The sequence below is a fragment of the Protobothrops mucrosquamatus genome, unplaced genomic scaffold (assembly GCF_001527695.2).
Source record: "Protobothrops mucrosquamatus isolate PMUCROS unplaced genomic scaffold, P.Mucros_1.0 scaffold1771, whole genome shotgun sequence".
NCBI classification, from domain to species: Eukaryota; Metazoa; Chordata; class Lepidosauria; order Squamata; family Viperidae; genus Protobothrops; species Protobothrops mucrosquamatus.
The window spans coordinates 292,063-312,306 of NW_015387909.1; the positions used below are offsets into that span (position 1 = coordinate 292,063).

General features: G+C 45.0%; 1 protein-coding gene across 1 annotated transcript in view; it reads right to left on the bottom strand.

Annotated features, from left to right (window-relative positions):
* FAT3 (FAT atypical cadherin 3) overlaps positions 1-20,244 on the bottom strand; it is a 285,051-nt gene that overhangs the window by 16,512 nt on the left and 248,295 nt on the right. The window contains exons 22-24 of the mRNA XM_029285492.1: positions 10,306-10,774; positions 3,591-3,744; positions 678-1,330 (exon numbers count right to left, since the gene is read on the bottom strand). Of these exons, the coding sequence (XP_029141325.1) occupies positions 678-1,330; positions 3,591-3,744; positions 10,306-10,774 (1,276 nt within the window). The remainder of the gene's footprint in view (positions 1-677; positions 1,331-3,590; positions 3,745-10,305; positions 10,775-20,244) is intronic.

Sequence of the window (20,244 nt, forward strand, 5' to 3'; positions counted from 1 at the left end):
ACACTGCTGGCTCATATTTAAGTGACTGTCCACTAGGACTCCAAGACCTCTCTCGCTATTGTGCCAGGTTCCACCTATTCTATACCTGTATATTTGTTTTTTCTTGCCTAAGTGTAAAACCTTCCTTTTCTCACCACGGAATTTCATTTTGTTAGAGAGGGCCCGGTGTTCAAGTCTGTTGAGATCCTTCTGGATCTTGAGCCTATCTTCTTGCGTGTTGGCTCTTCCTGCCAGCCTGGCGCCATCACAGTTTGATGAGTTCCCTGCTCTTCTTCTCCTATGCTTTATACCATGTGAAATAATGCCCATATATTCAGAGCAGCGCTGGCTGTTGGTTTTGAAGCAGGGATATTTCCAAGCTTACTTGAAGATGCTAAGAACCGAGCCTCGTATCTTCTAATCCAGTGTTTCTCAACCTTGACAATTTTAAGGCATGTGGACTTCAACTCCCAGAATTCCACAGCCAGCATTGCTGGCTGTGGAATTCTGGGAGTTGAAGTCCACATGCCTTAAAATTGTCAAGGTTGAGAAACACTGTCTAATCTATGGTCACTTGTACTTATTTATAAGCAGGTCAGTTAGAAGCCTTGAACCAGCCATTAAACAAGGTTGTTATAAGGTCAAAATGGCAACGAGGAAAGAAATGTGAACCAGAAAGTTGAAGGGACGTTACTCACTTTCAGTGCCATTTTCCCAGGTCTTCCTGATGGAGTCACAATCAGAACGGCATGGAGATACAGTTGGCAGGTTGGGAGCCACACTGCATACTACAACACCCCTCCTTGCGGTCAGGATCCGGGGAGATTCAGGATGGAAGGTTGTCATCTCTTGATGTTCCATCCCATGCCCATCAACTATCTTGTCCAAATTGTTCCTGGATTCACTCTGGAAGCAAGGGGTGTAGGCCATTGGCCTCACTGGGACCTGAGGAGGTCCTACCTCTTGATAGATATTGCGACTGTCCCCTCCGGTCCTCATATTCTTGAACTGAATGCCGTTGCTTTTGTGGAGCAGAGCAGCAGTAGCTGGATCTTGGACTAAAGTGATGTTGTTCCGAGAATAATTTTTCCGGAAAACTTTCTTGCGGAAGACGATGAAGAGGACTACCAAGAAAAAGATGATGAAGAGAACAACAGCAATGCCTATCAATTCTTCTTTGCCCACGTAAGAGTGGCCAGCTTGGATATTAGGAACAACGACGGGTCTTAGGCCACAATGCTGGCCCACGTATCCAGGAGTGCAGTTACATAGAAAGGAGCCAAATACATTGACACATGAGCCCCCATTCTCACATTCCTCTCTTTCACATTCGTTAATGTCTTCATCACATCTACAAGAGAGAAAATAAAAGTGGGTGAGAGATTCTAGCAGTTACATGTTTTGCCTTTACAACAACAACAACAACAACAACAACAGTAGTATTTGGAAGGGACCTTGTAGGCCTTCTAGTCCAAACCCCTGCTCAGGCAGGAAACCCTATACCATTTCAGACAAATGGCTCTCCAGTCTCTTAAAAACTTCCAGTGTTGGAGCATTCACAACTTCTGGAGGCAGGTTGTTCCACTGATTAATTGTTCTAACTGTCAGGAAATTTCTCCTTAGTTCTAGGTTGCTTCTCTCTCTGGTCAGTTTCCATCTGTTGCTTTTTGTCCTGCCTTCAGGTGCTTTGGAGAATAGCTTGACTCCTTCTTTGTAGCAACCCCTGAGATATTGGAACACTGCTATCATGTCACCCCTTGTCTTTCTCTTCATTAAACTAGACATACCCAATTCCAGCAACCGTTCCTTATATATTTTAGCCTCCAGTCCCCTAATCATCTTTGTTGCTCTTCTCTGTACTCTGTCTAGAGTCTCAACATCTTTTTTTATATCGTGGTGACCAAAACTGGATGCAGTATTCCAAGGCAGGCCACACCTGGAATACTGCATCCAGTTTTGGTCACATATTTTATTCAGTTAATTCACACATTTTATTCAATTAAGTTAGTCCAGCTGACAAGCTCAGGGTCTTTAATTGCTGAGCCATCGCGCCTTCTTATTCAACAGGGTTTGGTTGTGAAAAAAATGGAAGAAGGAGTGCTTGAGCTTTTAGAGGAAAAACTGTGCACAAATCTCACTGCTGCTTTTCTTCTAACAGCTCAAGCACTCGTTCTGCCATTTTCCCCCACAACCGTACCCTGTTGAATAAGGAGGTGCGATGACTCAGCAGTTAAAGACCCTGAGCTTGTCAGCTGGAAAGCTGACAGTCTGGGTTCGAGTTCCAAGCGTGCGTGACGGGATGAGCTCCTGTTGCTTGCCCCAGCTCTTGTCCACCTAGCAGCTGGAAAGCATGCAAAAGCAAGCAGATAAACAGGTACCACTTTGATGGGAATGTAATAAGAGTTCTGTGCACCTTGGTGTATAGTTATGATGGACACATGACCACAGAAATGGTCTTCGGACAACACTGGCTCCCTCAGCTAAGAAATGGAGATGAACATGGACCCCTAGAATCGGACACAACTGGACAGAGAAAACCTTTACCTTTTATACTTTAGCCTGTTGAATAGGTTGGACTTCAAGAAAGTGGAAAGCCCAACATTACTCAATAAGCTTCCATAATTACAGATGGACTTGAGCCTGCTACTCTTGAGTCCAACTTCAACCACCAAACTACTTTTTAATGGGACTTACTATGTGCTTGTCTTTGTTAAATGTAACCCAATAAATCAATGTAAGCTAAGGATGAAGGGATAACATCAAAACAACTCCATATTGTATTAAAGAACAAAACACCCAGGAATGACCTGAACTACCTAGTTCATTAACTGTCTATCTGATGCTTGTGTGAAATTGCTATTACAGGATGGCCTGTCAATCATTGGAAAGGTTACATATATAGGTGAAGAATATGTAAGGGCATTGAAATATGTCTGACTTGGAAAGATCTTGTTGTTTAAGCAAGACACAACTAGGAAAAAAAACCCCTCATATCCAGTCTAGGTAGGATCAGCAGTCAATGGCTGTCTTACAGTATCTCACTAAAAGCTATAATTCAGCAATGAAATGTAAAAATTGACTGCCTCTATACACAAGCTTTGTATCATCAATGGAATTAGCTCTCCAAAATGATGTTACTTGCTACATCAGTGATGGCGAACTTTTTAGAGACCAAGTACCCAAACTGCAACCCAAAACCCACATTTATCGCAAAGTGCCAAGCCTGCATCAGCATTGTGGTGCCCTCTTGGGGGCATGGCCCACTGGGTGGGCGTGGCTGCTGTGGGCACGGCAGACCGGGTGAGCATGGCCGGGGCCAGGGCAGCGGGGGCCAGTCCCTCACCATCTCCGGGGCATCCCCGGGGGGCCAACGCCATTTGCTTGCTCACTTCCTGCCCTGTCGCTTCCAAACACCACGTGCTTGCTACTCTGGCGAACTCTGCTGGGCAACGGCATGCGTGCCCACAGCGAGGGCTCTGAGTGCCGCCTCTGGCACGCGTGCCATAGGTTCGCCACCACTGTGCTACATTATGCTGTAAATTAGGCCAAGTCCAAAACCTTTGAGGAGCCCTGCACCCTAGTGAGGTCCTCTCCCAGATGACTTTACTTACGTCACTCCAGTTAATCCACTCTTGCAGGTGCAAATGAAGGCACTGCCGATGGGGTCACAGGATCCTCCATTGTGGCAAGGATTGGGAAAGCAGGCGGTGATCTCCGATTCACAGTTTCGCCCAGTGAACTGAGAAAGGCAACTACACTGGTAACCTAAGTCAGGTGGAAGGAGAGAAACAGAAGGGTAAGTATAAATTTAAGCGGTTAAATGAAACTACAATTCTCCAAATAGTGTACTTGCACTGGGAAAGATAGCAGAAATAAAAGTGGTATTTTATCACCCTCTGGTGGTCAATTCAGAGATATCCCTCAATCAGAAACCTTACGCCAGGTACAAAGTCATGTGCAGATTGTACAGCATGCCATTCCTTTTGTTGGTTTATCGAAAAGTCTGAAGGCTATTTTACTTTAGCGAAGAAGAACGTCAAAGTTGTAACAACAGAGGAGTTTACAGTGCAGTTTAGATTCGTTGCCATATATATGAATCAAGACCTTCCAATTAGCTAAGTTATTTCTACACAGTCTACAGCAGGGGTGTCAAACTGTCGGCCTGCAGGCCAGATGCGTCATGCAGAAGCCATGCCCACCCCATTGCCGTCAATGGCAAAACAGTCCCGATACGTTGCGCGACATCACAAATTTGACATGTCTGGTCTACAGTGTAAGAGGCATAATGCACCTGGTGACTTATCAAGCTGCTCTTATGTGGCTGGATGCCTACATTCAAAAATGTCCTGTATGTTGCCTGGAAAAGACAGGTTGCAAGGATTTTCAAAAGTTTTGAAGAAGGCTTGCATCTTGATACAAGATAAATAGAGGCAAAAGCAGGACCCTTTAAATTTGAATGCACATCCCATTCAATGCTGGGCTGAATTTCACAGGCAGAGAAAATGATGAAGGAAGACAGATTTGATGATCATCTGCCACTGTGGCCCAACAGCAGCTTCAGTACCACCCATCATTTTCACTGTTACAAGTAGTCCCTGACTTACGACTGGGATCAGGACACCTGACCCTAAGGAATGTAGTTGTTAAGCGAGCCTCGCTTAATTTTACAACTTTTTTTTGTTGTTGCTGTAGTTGTTAAGTGAATCTTGTGGTCATTCAGCAAATCTGGCATCCTCCAGATTGGCTTATTGGAAGTAAGTTCCCGGGAAAGTTATAAATGGCGATCCTGTGATCCAGGACGCTGCAACCGTTATACATACATGCCAGGTGCCAAGTGCATTTTGATCATGTGACCATGGGAAATGCTGTGAAAGTCGTAAGTCTGAGAACTGGCTAATAGTAGTAGTAGTAGTAGTAGTAGTAGTAGTAGTAGTAGTAGTAGTAATAATAATAATAATAATAATAATAATATGATGATGATGATGATGATGATGATGATGGAAGGGACTTTGGAAGTCATCTAATCCAACCCCCTGCTCAGGCAGGAAGCCTTATACCATTTCAGACAAATGGCTGTCCAGTCTCTTCTTAAAAACTTCCAGTGTTGGAGCATTCACCACTTCTGGAGGCAGGTTGTTCCACTGGTTAATTGTTCTAACTGTCAGAAAATTTCTCCTTAGTTCTAGGTTGCTTCTCTTCTTGATTAGTTTCCATCCGTTGCTTCTTGTCCTGCCTTCAGGCGCTTTGGAGAATAGCTTGACTCCCTCTTTTTTGGGGCAGCCCCTGAGATATTGGAACACTGCTATCATGTCACCCCTCGCCCTTCTCTTCATTAAACTAGACATACCCAATTCCAGCAACCGTTCCTTATATGTTTTAGCCTCCAGTTCCCTGATCATCTTTGTTGCTCTTCTCTGTACTCTTTCTAGAGTCTCAACATCTTACAGTCACTTTTTCAGTGCTGTAGTAAACAGTCTTATGCATGCTTGTTGAAAAAGTAATAACCTAAGGATTGAGGGCAAAAATTACAGGTAGTCATTGACTTACAACAGTTTATTTAGTAGCCATTCAAAGTTACAACTGCACTGAAAAAAGTGACTTAGGACCACTTTTCATACTCATGACCACTGCAGCCTCCCCATGGTCATGTGATCAAAATTCAGACGCTTGGCAACTGACTCATATTTATGACGGTTGCTGTGTCCCAAGGTCATGTGATTCCCTTGACAAGCAAAGTCAATGGGGGAAGCCAGATTCACTTAACAACCATGTTACTAACTTAACAACTGCAGTGATTCACTTAACAATTGTGGCGAGAAAGTTCGTAAAATGGAGCAAAACTCACTGAACAACTGTCTCACTCAGCCACGTAATTCTGGGGCTCAATTGTGATCGTAAGTCGAGGATTACCTGTATTTAGCGATGCATATTTTGAGGAAAAATGTGTGTTGAAAGGCACCTTTTCACATGGATTTTAGTTGCAAAGTGCAAACCTGGAAACGGACTCTTGGGCCCATAGTTAGCTTTGGGCCTTGTCCAAAGCACTCTTAGTTGTTGGTCTAGTCCAGGGGTAGGCAACCTTGGCTCTTTTATGACTCATGGACTTCAACTCCCAGAATTCCTGAGCCAGCATGGCTCAGCATGGAAACCTCTCCTTTTCCCCTCAGCATAGCTGGCTCAGGAATTCTGGGAGTTGAAGTCCACGAGTCATAAAAGAGCCAAGGTTGCCCACTCTAGTCAGCAAGTAAAGTGTGAAAAAAAATCTCTTCTAACCATGGCCCGTTCTTTTAGCCAACATGTTGATCTATGACCTGATAGAATCGAGGGCCTTAGGCTGAACTCGGTTTAATTATTGTATACGCTTTTTATATACAGCAGATTGCTTGGGCTAATAAATTACTTTGCTTGGGAGCGGAGGAAGGAAAAGAAAGGACGTTTCCTACTGGTGCAGGCAGTTGATTGTCTTATAGCCTGGCTGATATATCGTTAAGGGCCGCCGCTTTAGAATTATGGCACCATTACAATCCTTTATTTACATAGACTGCTGAGAGCGTGAAATAAAAGCCCAAGGAAATAGATTTCCTAACAAGAGACAACGGAGAGAAACATGAGGAAGACAAGAGAGGAGAGCATGAGTAAGGAAGCTGAGCTACCCCCTCAAGGCACTCGGCTCGCCGGTCGCAGCAGTAACTGCATGCTTTAGAACATAAAACACAGCAGCAAAACACATCTGAATGTGAGCTGCTCGTCTCTCTCTCTCTCCTAATAAAACGGACCCTTCAGATGGGAGCTGCTGGTCTCTGCTTCTTCCTAATAAAACGGACCCTTCAATTTGAAGATGTTCTTCCCTTCCGGCAGCCGATGTAAATGCGAGGCATTCAATCCGCCAAGGGACAGAAGTAGAAAGGGAATTATATTAAAGTGATTCGGTAGAAAGGTTTAAATTTCGAACATCGGGCTATTTTCTGAGCATTCCTATAAACCAGTGGTTCTCAACCTTTTTAATGCCGCGACCCCCAACCGGTCGTAAGTCGAGGACTAAACCGGTCGTAAGTCGAGGACTATCCAACCGGTCGTAAGTCAAGAACTTTCCCTGCCCAGGAGCGCCGCGCATGCGTGGTTCCGCCCCCTGCGCCGGCCGAGGCATAGCTGGCAAGCGGCAGAGACAGAGCAGGCCGACCACCAGCTGGCCCAGCCCAAGGGAGGTAAGGCACCCGCCGGAAAAGGGGAAAAAAATGGCGGACAGCCTTGCTTGGCGACCCCCGTGAAATGGTCGATTGACCCCAAATGGGGTCGCGACCCATAGGTTGAGAACCGCTGCTATAAACGGAGTCCACCGAGGTCAACCGTAAGACGAGCCAGTCCCCTCGCCCCCTTTACTTTGCTTATTTATGGGAGGGGGGGGAGAGAGATACTTGATCTAATTTATAATACTGCTGAGTGAAAGTTAGGCATTGGTTTTATCTTTATTGCTCAGAAACATAAATAAATGCATTTATAGCTATTTTCCTAAAAGCTTCTGCATCTTTTTGAATGATGACCCTTGCTTTCCTTGCAAGCACTCGGCTTCCCAGACTTCATATTTGCAAATGGAGAACTTTTTACAGGTACGACTTTGCATTAACACATGTCCCGATGTTTCATCTTGAACGTGCTAATGCTTTAGGGTTCAGCTCTCTGGACACTACCATTATCCTTGAGTTCATTTCCGGTAAGATTGAAGTAATCTAGGAGATGGCCAGTGTTAATATGAAGGCTGCAAAATTAAAAAGGCTGGGCTGGTAGCAGGATGGCCAAAGATACCGCGTGTGTACAAGTCGTTCTCAACTTACAGCAGTTCACTTAATGCAGACATGTCAAACACAAGGCCCGGGGGCCGGATGTGGCCCGCGAAGTGGTTTCATGTGGCCCACGAAGCCATCCTGGAAACAGTGAGGGAACGGCCCCCGCTGCCTTGGCCCTGGCCCAGGCCAGCCGGGAGCCAATGTACAATTTTGTGGTGGCCATCTTGGCACTTGCCGCAGTGGACCATGCCTTGGCGCTTTCCCCGGTCCCACCCCCTTCTGCCAGAGACCCTCAGATCTGTCCCACTCCTGCCCAGGCCCCCACAGGCACCTTTGACGCGAATGATGTAGAACTGGCCACGCCCACCCAGTAGGCCACACCCACTCCATCCACGCCCACTGAGTAGGCTGCACCCACTCTGGCCACACCCACCTGGCTCCCCAAGGGCAACCGCAATGCTGATGCGGCCCTCAGTGAAATTGAGTTTGACACCCCTGACTTAGTGACTCTTTGAAGTTATAACGGCTCTGAAAAAAGTGACTTGTGACCAATTTTTCACACAATCGTGAAAGCTGCACATAGGAACACCTGCTGCTTGCACAGAATTATTCCCTCTTCCACCCCCACCCCCTGTACGGTGGTCCGCAAAGCCAGAAAGGTTGGAGATCCCTGCTCTACAGGATTGATTATATCAGCAGAATCTTGCTATAATCTCAGAACATAATCAAAGTCCGATTCTGTTATGCCTCCTCCTTATACTCCATTTAGTACAAGATGTCTACCTGAATCCCTTCCGAATGCTATCTGCTCACGCTGGACTTAAAAACAGTGCCTTTCCCTTAGGAAACCACTCTTCCATTATTTCCAGCAAGTAAAATTTTATCTTCCTTACCCCCCGCAGTGCCATACCCCCCATTAAAGTTCTCTTCTTCAGACTAAATATTTAATCTCTCTTCATAGCAGGTTATTCACAGTGGAGTCAGAACAACAGCACAGGTTCAGAGTAAAGAGGAATTATTACTCAGTGCTCACAGAGGAATAGGAGACATCGCAACAGGAAGAGGGTTAGGCTCTGGGATAATAGATGTGTTGTCATATCCAACAACAAATCGTTATCACTGTGATCATCATCATTGCCAAAGTTGGACGGGTCCAGAGCCCAGCACCTTGGACAAGTTAGGAGATCATTGGAATGATTGATTGCGGCGCAGAGCCCCAATCAATCATTTACAGAAAAAAAGTGATTTAGGGACACTCAGACCAATTAAGGGTGCAAGGAATTATTGTGAATTTGGGGGATGCTGCCCAACACACGATAAGTCAATATGTCTGACCGAAGACAAATGGAATATATTATTCCATTGACGGCTCTGTGAATTAATGCTGCGCGGAAAGAAATGTGGGATGTTTCCAATTTCTCTCTGCAGCTGAAAATCAATCGAGAAATGGACAGAGGGCTGGCATGAGAAGCTGAAGCCGCAACAGCAATAGCAATAGCACTTAGACTTATATACCACCCCATAGTGCTTTGCAGCACTCCCTGGGCAGTTTACAATGTATGCATTATTTGCATGTTGCCCTCCCTAATCTGGCTCCTCACTTTATCAATCTTGGAAGGATGGAAGGCTGAGTCCATAGCAATAGCAATTAGACTTATATACTGTCCTATAGTGCTTTACAGCCCTCTGTAAGCGATTTAGAGTCAGCATGTTCCTCCCAACAATCTGGATCCTCATATAAGGAACGGTTGCTGGAATTGGGTATGTCTAGTTTAACGAAGAGAAGGACGAGGGGGGACATGATAGCAATGTTCCAATATCTCAGGGGCTGCCACAAAGAAGAGGGAGTCAAGCTATTCTCCAAAGCGCCTGAAGGCAGGACAAGAAACAATGGACAGAAACTAATCAAGGAGAGAAGCAACCTGGAACTAAGGAGAAACTTCCTGACAGTTAGAACAATTAGCCAGTGGAACAACCTGCCTCCAGAAGCGGTGAATGCTCCAACACTGGAAGTTTTTAAGAAGAAACTGGACAGCCATTTGTCCGAAATGGTATAGGGTTTCCTGCCTGAGCAGGGGGTTGGACTAAATGACCTCCAAGGCCCCTTCCAACTTTATTACTATTACTATTACTGACCTCAGAATAATTGAAGGCTGAATCAACCTTGACCCAGTCAGGATCGAATTCCTGGCAGTGAGCAGTGAGTTAGCCTGCAATACTGCATTATAACTACTGCGCCACCATGGCTCTCTTCCTCGCAACCACGAGCCAGCCAGGATCGAACTCTAGAGCAGTGTTTCTCAACCTTGACAATTTTAAGGCATGTGGACTTCAACTCCCAGAATTCCACAGCCAGCATTGCTGGCTGTGGAATTCTGGGAGTTGAAGTCCACATGCCTTAAAATTGTCAAGGTTGAGAAACACTGCTCTAGACTGTGGGCAAAGTTTGCCTGCAGTACCGTACTTTAACCACTGCGCCACGAGGGCAAAACCGAGCCACCCCCACCCTGAACAATCCCGAGTACAAGGTGAGAATATTCACCCCCAGATGGCACACTGATACAGGTTCCTCCATTCTGACAAGGGTTTCGCTCACATGGATCGGGATACAGCACGCAGCCAAGCTTCAGTTCGGTTAGCCCCACCACCTCCGCAAAGCTGCTGCGTTTGTTCTGGAGAGGCAACTCGTTGTTGTTGAGGATGATGGAATCCAAACAGCCTTGGAAGCCGCTCAAGACCTGGGTGGACCTCTTGTCTGTTAAGCTTCGGACATTATCCACCTGCACCTGGGCTCCAAAATAAACGGAGCTATCCGTGCTCAGGGTCTGGAAATAAAGGGGAGCTTTGCGCCTCTCCACGTAGCTGTCGTCCAGCGAGAGGCTGGTGAAGTTTCGGTTCAACTCAAGGAAGACGGAATGCCAGCTCCCATCATTCACCGTCCTGCCTGAAATTCCCAGGATGCCTGGGCCAGCGCCGCAATCCAACTGGAACCAGAGTTTACCATCCACGATCTGCAAATGGAAAGCGAAACGTGAGGAAAACAGAGCTTGTAACAGTGGAGGCATCCGCTGCACCAGCCTTGGTTTTTCGGAAACCTTCCAGCTTATTTAAAAATCTTATTTCACCAAGCTGAAGTCACATGCAGGGCCTTGCAAAACAACTGACAACGTAAGGGTTGTTGTGTTTTTCAAGCATTAAATGGAGTGCTGCTTTTCACATAGTTTTCCATATTTCTCAGATCATGGATACAGAAGCTACTCCAGGTCCTGGTATTGTGAGAAACATAGGAACAAATCTTCTGCATGACAACACCCTATGGGGGTGGTTAGAGTATTAGTAAGGTGTGCTTCCAAAGGTAGTTCTTTTCTTACCTGTGCTAGGAAATGTGCCCTTGATTTGGAGGGGAGAGGATGCCAAGTATTCTCTTCCCTCCCTTAGGAGGAAGACAGTCTACAAATCAAAACTTAGGAATCCCCCAAGTCTTTGATGGCGTAGTAGAGAAACTTACATTGCGATATAGTTCCTTGATGGCAATGGGTCTGCCTTTGAAGGCCATCTCTGGGAGATTAATGGGCCTCCTTATGCAGTTGGCTAGCCACGTGAGAACAGACAGATGGGCCAGGCTTCTGATCCAGCAAGGCACTGCTTCTATTCTAGGTTACTTCTCAAAGAGAGAAGCAACCTAGAACTAAGGAGAAACTTCCTGACAGTTAGAACAATTAACCAGTGGAACAACCTGCCTCCAGAAGTGGTGAATGCGCCAACACTGGAAGTTTTTAAGAAGAAACTGGACAGCCATTTGCCCGAAATGGTATAGGGTTTCCTGCCTGAGCAGGAGGTTGGACCAGATGACCTCCAAGGTCCCTTCCAACTTTATCATTATCACATTATCACATATTCTTAAAACAGCCCTATGGCAAAGGGGATTTTGACTTCTGAGGAACTGGTAAACTAGACATCTTCAAACAAGACAATAATACAGCCAGGGCTGACAGACCAGTGACAAGCCTGTTGTAAGAGGACCTCTTTGAATAAAAGAGAAGAGGTTGACCACCCGTACTTGAAAAAGCAGCTCCTCACAAGGAGATTGCAGTCAACAGTTTTTCACAGGACTGAGCACCAGGAGATGAAGGAAGCCAACAAGCTTTCAACTGTGGTGGTAAAGTCTTTTCAGGACACTAAGTTTATTAAGGCTCACTTTCTAAACACCTCTGAAATGTAATTACTTTAAATTCGAAAGAGATCTTCAATGCCATGTGGTTAAAAAACCATCTGGTGAGTTAACCTTTGGTCAAGTACAGAAGTAAACTTAACTGACAGCCTAAAGAATTTAAAGAAATTGAAGTAAGTGGCAAAATGCTTAATGAGTTAGTCAAATGGACTTTCTCATAAATCAAGCACAAGCTTTCCAGAATATCAACTTGTTTAATAGACTATGGTGGGGAGGGGGGTGGAGGGGGGGGAACCTAAGATTGTCTGTTAAATATGAAAGGCCATTGAGAAAATGTTATGTAATTTGAAGATGTTATGCAAATGATAAAAAATTACACGATTGGCCTGATCGTTGTCCAAATGATGTAATTGGACATGTGGTTTGCTTTGTATCACCAAGCAAAACTCAATTTTTAGGCAATGAAGTCGTTTTGTACACTGCCTGGAAATTTAGTTCACTGCATATGAAGATTCTTGCATTGCGATCAGATAAATTTGAGATTTCACTGAATATTTTTAAAGCACTTTTTAAAAAAAATATAGGCACACAAATAGTTTGCCCTGTGACTTCGTTAAAAGAGGGAGCGTTTCTCTTCCTTATGTCCAAAAGAGACAAAAAACAGCTTTGAAGAAGAAACAGAAGACTGCATAGCGATATTGTTTTCTTGGCAACTACTACAACTTTGTGTTGCTTTCTTCTGAAATGTTCTTTCTGCTTCTCAGTCTAATACATAGCCAGATGGTTTCCTTGTGGCCTCCCAACCAATTACAAACCAGGTATAATCTTTCTAAATCAGTCAGTGTTGACTGAGTGCATTATACATCACTATCAATTTCATACACTTTTAAATCTACCAAAATGAAATGCCAAGGATGCACTTACAAATATAAGTTATCTGACAGATTTTTTTCCCCCAATAATCCTTCCATTTTGAGTGCAAAATAGGATATGTATTTCTGGTTTTTATGCTTAGAAAAACATAAACAAAAAAAACTAGTGGTTTTCCCATGCGGATTCCGTTTTACATTTACTTTTCTAGAATTTCTCTAACCCCACTAAAATTTTTATTATTGCAAAGTTAAAATGATTACTGAATACAGTATTTTGTTATTTTGCTACATAATACACAGCAAATCTAGAGCTCCTTTGCAATGATGTAATACAACACCAGGTGGAGTCTATCCTAAAATCAGCACAAGAATCTGATTATTAATGATTGCTGAACAAAATTAGGTTATTTCACCAAATTGGATTTTTTTTCTAATTTCCCTACTGACCCCAATATTCCTTTGTACATTCCTAACTCTCGAGTGATGATGTGTACACACAATGAATTTTCAAAATAGGGTTTCTTGTTGTGAAGCTGATAGACTGGAAAGCCTGCGCTTGATTTATGAGAAGGTCTTTTTCTCCAGCTTGAATTTGAATCTGAGCTGGAGAAGAATTTTACGTTTGGCAATGCTGGCTTCTTTGGAGACAGAAAACAAAAAGCCAGGTGGTTGAAGTGGCAACAGAACTGGATCAAAGTGGACCACCTGTTCCAGTCCATTCTCAGCCATACGGCTTCATGGACTATTATATGCACCACCATGAGCTCTTAAAGCAGACATGTCAAACTCAAGGCCCGTGGGCCAGATCTGGCCCGTGATGTGTTTAGATCTGGCCCATGGGGCCGCCCTGGAGATGGTGAGGGACAGGCACCCGCCACCTTGGCCCTGGCCCACCCTAGCCCGGTGCTCCCCCTGGGCACATGCATAGGAGGCGGTGAGTATGCAGGGGCTGGTGGTGCCCGGCAGCAGCTGCAGCTCGTTGGCCCCTCCGTTGCTCATTGCCCAGCAGTGACAGCCTTGAGACAATGGCGCCCAATAAGCCGTGCTTAGCCCCGCCCCACCTGCACCGCACTCACACAAGCTCGCGAGCCCAGAGAGGAAGCCACCATTGCAGCCTAATGGGTGAAACAGCCACCTAGGAGTGGCGCCCGCAATCCTCACACACACACACGCCGCCCTCCCGCACCCACCATGAGCAACCTGGCCAAGGAGAGAGGGCACAGCAGCAGCAGCCTCGAGGAGGAGGTAAGCGTGGCCGGGCGCCCCCTTGGGGAAGCGGGGCTGGGCTGCACCTACCTGACCACACCCAGCCAGCCAGGCCTACCTAGTCACAGCAACCTGGCTGTGACCACCCGGCCACGCCTACCCAGCCACGCCCATCTGGCCCTTTGGCGGCAACCATAATGCTGATGCGGCCCTCAATGAAATTGAATCTGACACCCCTTGTCTTAAAGGAAAGCAGTTACAGAAATGACAAGACAATAAACAAATAATCTGGAAATTTATCTGACTTGAATTGTACTGACTGTCTTCAAATGCTCCTGCTCTGGCTATTATGGTCAGGAAATCCAGAGCATGTTGGGATTACAAGGAAAAAAAATCTTCCTTCCTTCCTTCCTTCCTTCCTTCCTTCCTTCCTTCCTTTCCTTCCTTCCTTCCTTCCTTCCTTCCTTCCTTCCTTCCTTCCTCCCTTCCTTCTTTCCCTTCCCTTCCCTTCCCTTCCCTTCCCTTCCCTTCCCTATCCACTGACTGTTAAAGGGCTGGTGAATAAGATCCATCTTTTCAGATGTTCTAAAGGAAGAGTGCAGCTGTGTCCCTGGAGGGGTGTGCATCCCAAATGTCGAGATGTCAGTCATGATTGGGTGACTGAAACTCTGTCCCCTCTTTTATCTGCACCGCATTTGCATTTACCTGCATATAAAAAAGGGTATAAAGGCTGTGACTCTGTGGTTGAGCAGACCATCTTGACTTTTTGGAGCCTCTCCTGCAGAGACTCCTGGCCGAGAGAGAAGGACTGTGTGCCAGCTTCTCACAATGGGAGCATCTTTGGAAGCCTGCAGGAGACGGTCTCTCAAAGAGTCAGGAATGAAACCATTTAGAATTTTAAAGGTTAAACAAACACTGTTCAGTGCAGAACACAGCTGGGAACCATTGTAAGATTTTCAACAGAAGCATCTTAAAATCCTCCTATTATGCAATGGCCAAATTTCTACATTTTATAGCAATTGCACTGTCCAAAGGTCAGACTATTGCAATGTATTCGACATGGTGCTTGGAAGCTTCAACTGGTCCAGAATGCAGCTATGCAGACATGATGGCATGCTTTGGTATATCCATTGCACAACTCTGCTCTCCAAGGCTGGGCTTAGTTACTATTATGCTTCCAGGTGCAATTCAAGGTATCTGTTATGACCTATAGAGTCCTACATGGCCTAGGGCAGGGATAGGCAACTTTGGCTCTTTTATGACTCGTGGACTTCAATTCCCAGAAATTGAAATCCTGGCTCAGGATTTCTGGGAATTGAAGTCCACGAGTCATAAAAGAGCCAAGGTTGCCTACCCATGGCCTAGGGCAGTGATGGCGAACCTTTTAGAGTCCGAGTGCCCAAACTGCAACGCAAAACCCACTTATGCATCATCGGGTGCCGGGTGGATGTGGCCCATTGGTTGGGTGTGGCCCATTGGTTGGGTGTGGCCCATTGGGTGGGCGTGGCTGCGGTGGTAACAGCAGACTGGGTGGGACTAAAAAGTTCAATCAATCAATTCCAACTTTGCAAGATCTTTTTTTTCCCAACAGAAGTTGAAATTGACTGATTGATTGAACCTTTTTTTGTTTTTTTTGCACACGGCGGCGGAGACCTAAAGTGAAAAGGTTTTATAAAACCCAGCTGAAGGCCTAGGACTGGGCGACAGCACACGTGCCCACAGAGAGGGCTCTGAGTGCCGCCTCTGGCACCCGTGCCATAGGTTCACCACCACTGACCTAGGACCTGGCAACTTGAGGTACCTCTCATGTTCCATAGTATCAACCCCTCAAACAACCCAACAGGTTGGTTCACTCCAGGTTCCTTCAATTAAGCAGTGTCATCTCTTGAGACTCAGGAAGTGCGCTTCTTCTATCATGGTGCCTGTCTTCTAGAATGAGATGAGATCCATGTAACTCCCATCCTCATGGCATTCTAAGAAAGTCTTAAAGACAGAACCTACCATAGCACAACCAACACAAGCTACAAAAAGGATAAAACACTGCCATACATCAAAAACGTCTCAGAAACCACTAACAGACTATTACAACTACATGGCAACACCGCAGCACACAAACCAACTAAAGTCCTCCAAAACTTTCTAAGTAAACCAAAAGACCCATCAGACCCAGAAGAAAAATATAGGAGTCATTTATCTTACAACATACAGTGTAAGGACTGTAACAGCCACTACGGCATGTAGGACAAACAGGCAGAAGACTAGCAAAGTGAATTCATGAACACCAACTAGCGGTCAGAAGACATGATGAAAATTCTTTAATTTCACAACATATAGACAGATTTAATCATAGTTACCATTGGGAAAATGTGATCGTCCTAGACCAAGCCAAGTCCAAAAGCACCAGGGAATTTCTAGAAGCCTGGCACTCTGACAAATCAACCATCAGTAGACACATAGGTCAGGGGTCTTCAAACTTGGCCCTTTTATGACTTTGGACTTCCAGAATTCCTCAGCCAGCGTGCCTGGCTGAGGAATTCTGGGAGTTGAAGTCCATGAGTTATAAAAGGGCCAAGGTTGAAGACCCCTGACACAGACATTAACATGTATAGATTATGCAAAAGGGACAATCACCCAGCCCCCAAAGGAACAAAAAGCACCTCTTCATTAGCAATCGGCACCCAGATCAGCATAGATTAACTCCAAGGTTAACATCAGACCAACAATCAAATAAATAATAAGAGTAAACCGCTCTCCCTTCTAGCACTGATGATGTTACTTAGTTCGGGTAACGAAATGTCTGCAAGAAAACAAGCAAGCTCAGAGAGCACCAAGGACTCTTCATACCTTGGCTTTGTCTAGTAGCATCTGCAGAGTCTCTCTGTCTCTCTTTCTCTGTTTCTCTCTGCCTCTGTTTCTCTCTGTCTCTGTCTCTCTGTTTCTCTCTCTGTGTCTGTTTCTCTGTCTCTCTCTCTCTCTCTCTCTGTTTCTCTCTCTGTGTATGTTTCTCTGTCTCTGTTTCTCTCTCTCTCTCTGTCTCTGTTTCTCTGTCTCTGTGTCTCTGTTTCTCTCTCTGTCTCTATTTCTCTCTTTCTCTGTCTCTCTCGGTTTCTCTCTCTCTCTCTGTCTCTGTTTCTCTGTGTCTCTCTCTCTGTTTCTCTCTCTCTCTCTCTCTCTCTCTCTCTCTCTCTCTCTCTCTCTCTCTCTGTCTCTCTCTCTCTCTCTCTCTCTCTCTCTCTCTCTCTCTCTCTCTCTCTCTCTCTCTCTCTCTCTCTCTCTCTCTCTCTCTCTCTCTCTCTCTCTCTCTCTCTCTCTCTCTCTCTCTCTCTCTCTCTCTCTCTCTCTCTCTCTCTCTCTCTCTCTCTCTCTCTCTCTCTCTCTCTCTCTCTGTTTCTCTCTTTCTGTTTCTCTGTCTGTCTGTCTCTCTCTGTGTATGCATGCTCTACCCTTGTCCAGAAGGAGTGGGATCAAACTACAAGTTTGTCTGCCATTTTGTCCCAATGAACACTGCTGCTCTCTTTTTGCTTCTGTGTCGGTTCTTCCTGAACCAGGTTCCATATCCCTGGATTTTAGCCTCAGGTATCAGAATGTCGCCATAAATTAACCCTCCCCGAATCAATGATTCATGTAGACATACATGCACCTACGCACAGCTACACAGGCAGTCATTAAATTGGCCAGGAAGGAAGGCAGGAAGGAAGGAAGGAACTTTTAATACACAAATTGGTGCCCTTTCATTGCCTCACCAAATAGGCAGAATGAGATGAATGGCCCTAATAAATCATTTCGGAATATTAGCCTAGCGAAGGTGCTTGGATGTCAACCAGATCTGCGTATCAGCATTAGTAATAAAACCATCAAAGGGTCCTTCGGGGATTTCCCTAGACTTGCAGTCACAGTTCCTGCATGCAAAAGCCTGCCGACCCACCCATCCAGGGGAATATTTAGTTAGGAGGAATACATTTCAGGATCATTTGAGCAAAATGGTAGATTTATTAAAATATTACTTCCTACGGCTCCTGCCACACTGGGATCATTTCCAGGGCTTTTCGCTGTTTCAGCAATGAACGTTTCAGGCAAGGCTTGATTGGTGTAACAGATGACAACCCACACCGTCATCTGAATTGAATTTTACTGAGTGTATGTAAATGCATTTATTATCTGACCAGACATACTTACCCTGTATATACTGCCTAATGTATTCATGACAGATAGTCCTCGACATACAACATTTAGTGACCGTTCAAAGTTACGACGACACTGGAAAAAGTGACTGATGACTGTTTTTCACACGTACGACCGTTGCAGCATCCCCAGGGTCACGTGATCAAAATTCGGACGCTTGGCAACTGATTCACATTTATGACGGTTGCAGTATTCCCGAGGTCACCTTTTGCGACCTTCTGACAAGCAAGGTAAATGGGGAAGCCAGATTCACTTAACAACCATGTTACAGTACTGGCTTATCAACTGCAGTGATTCACTTAACAACTGGGGCAAGGAAGGTCGTCAAATGTTAGGCAGAATTCACTTAACAACTCTCTTGCTTAGTAAAAGAAATTTTGAGCTCACTTGTGGCTGTAAGTTGAGGACATCCTGTAAACACATTTATTACCTGATCAGAAAGAGGAGGAGGAGGAGGAGGAGGAAGAGGAGGAGGAGGAGGAGGAGGAGAAGGAGAAGAAGAAGAAGAAGAAGAAGAAGAAGAAGAAGAAGAAGAAGAAGAAGAAGAAGAAGAAGAAGAAGAAGAAGAAGAAGAAGAAGAAGAAGAAGAAGAAGAAGAAGAAGAAGAAGCAGCGGCGCTAGTAATTGTGGGGTGAAGAAAAGTAAGCATCTAGGCAGAAATCCAAAATCTCATTTTTAAAAAAATATCAGGCCATGCTCTGCTCTACAATTGAGAAATTCAGTGTACTGCAATAGCTTGATTGTCAAAGTCATTGGAATGGCAATGACCCACGTAATAAGGGGTGGCTGAAAATTACTCTTTTGGTTTATTGCTCCGAAGGCTTTTTTTTTTCTCTAGAAAGGAAGGAGAATGTCTGGAGCGAAGGGATTGGGAATTAAGACCCTGCTCCGTATTTTGCAATAGCTGCTATTACTATTTTGGCTTTGCTTACGGTTGAATGTGGGCTTTTGTTTTAGCCTGTGGTTTCAGCAAATAGGCTTAAATTGAACTAAAACGTAAGCTGGAGGAACCTGACCCCTTATGAGTTAGCAAATTAGCACTTCCCCCGGGTAGGACTGTACCATGTGGCTTGAAGAGTTTTTGAGTCAGCTCTGCCAGAATAGATTCAAGACAATCTCTTAATTGGAGAAAGTTTTAGTGGCCAGGAAATGTCAATACTTCTTTTTCCAGGAAAGCATTATATGCTTATAGCTTCGGTTATTATCAGTCCCTGAGATATTGAGCATATAGCTGACAGGATTAACAATAAAACTTTCAAGATCAGCATAGACTGACTCTGAATTATCCCAAACCAGGGATTTTAATTGCGGGTTGATCACAATTGGTTATATAAACCATACCAGTACAATTGACCTATCACACTAAGCCCCATTTTATGAATTTCTGTGCCACTGCTGTTAAGTGTATCACTGCAGATGTTAAGTTAGTAACATGGTTGTTAAGTAAATCAGGCTTCCCCATTGACTTGGCTTGTCAGAAGGTCCCAAAAGGACATCACACGATCGTGGGACCCAGCAACCGTCATAAATATGGGCCAGTTGCCAAGCATCTGAATTTTGATCACATGACCATCAGGATGCTACAACATTTTAAGTGTGAAAAACGGTTATAAATTACAGAGAAGAGCAACAAAGATGATTAGGGGACTGGAGGCTAAAACATATAAGGAACGGTTGCTGGAATTGGGTATGTCTAGTTTAATGAAGAGAAGGACGAGGGGGGACATGATAGCAGTGTTCCAATATCTCAGGGGCTGCCACAAAGAAGAGGGAGTCAAGCTATTTTCCAAGGCGCCTGAAGGCAGGACAAGAAGCAACGGATGTAACCTAATCAAGGAGAGAAGCAACCTAGAACTAAGGAGAAACTTCCTGACAGTTAGAACAATTAACCAGTGGAACAACCTGCCTCCAGAAGTGGTGAATGCTCCAACACTGGAAGTTTTTAAGAAGAGACTGGACAGCCATTTGTCCGAAATGGTGTAGGGTTCCTGCCTGAGCAGGGGGTTGGACTCGATGACCTCCAAGGTCCCTTCCAACTTTATTATTATTA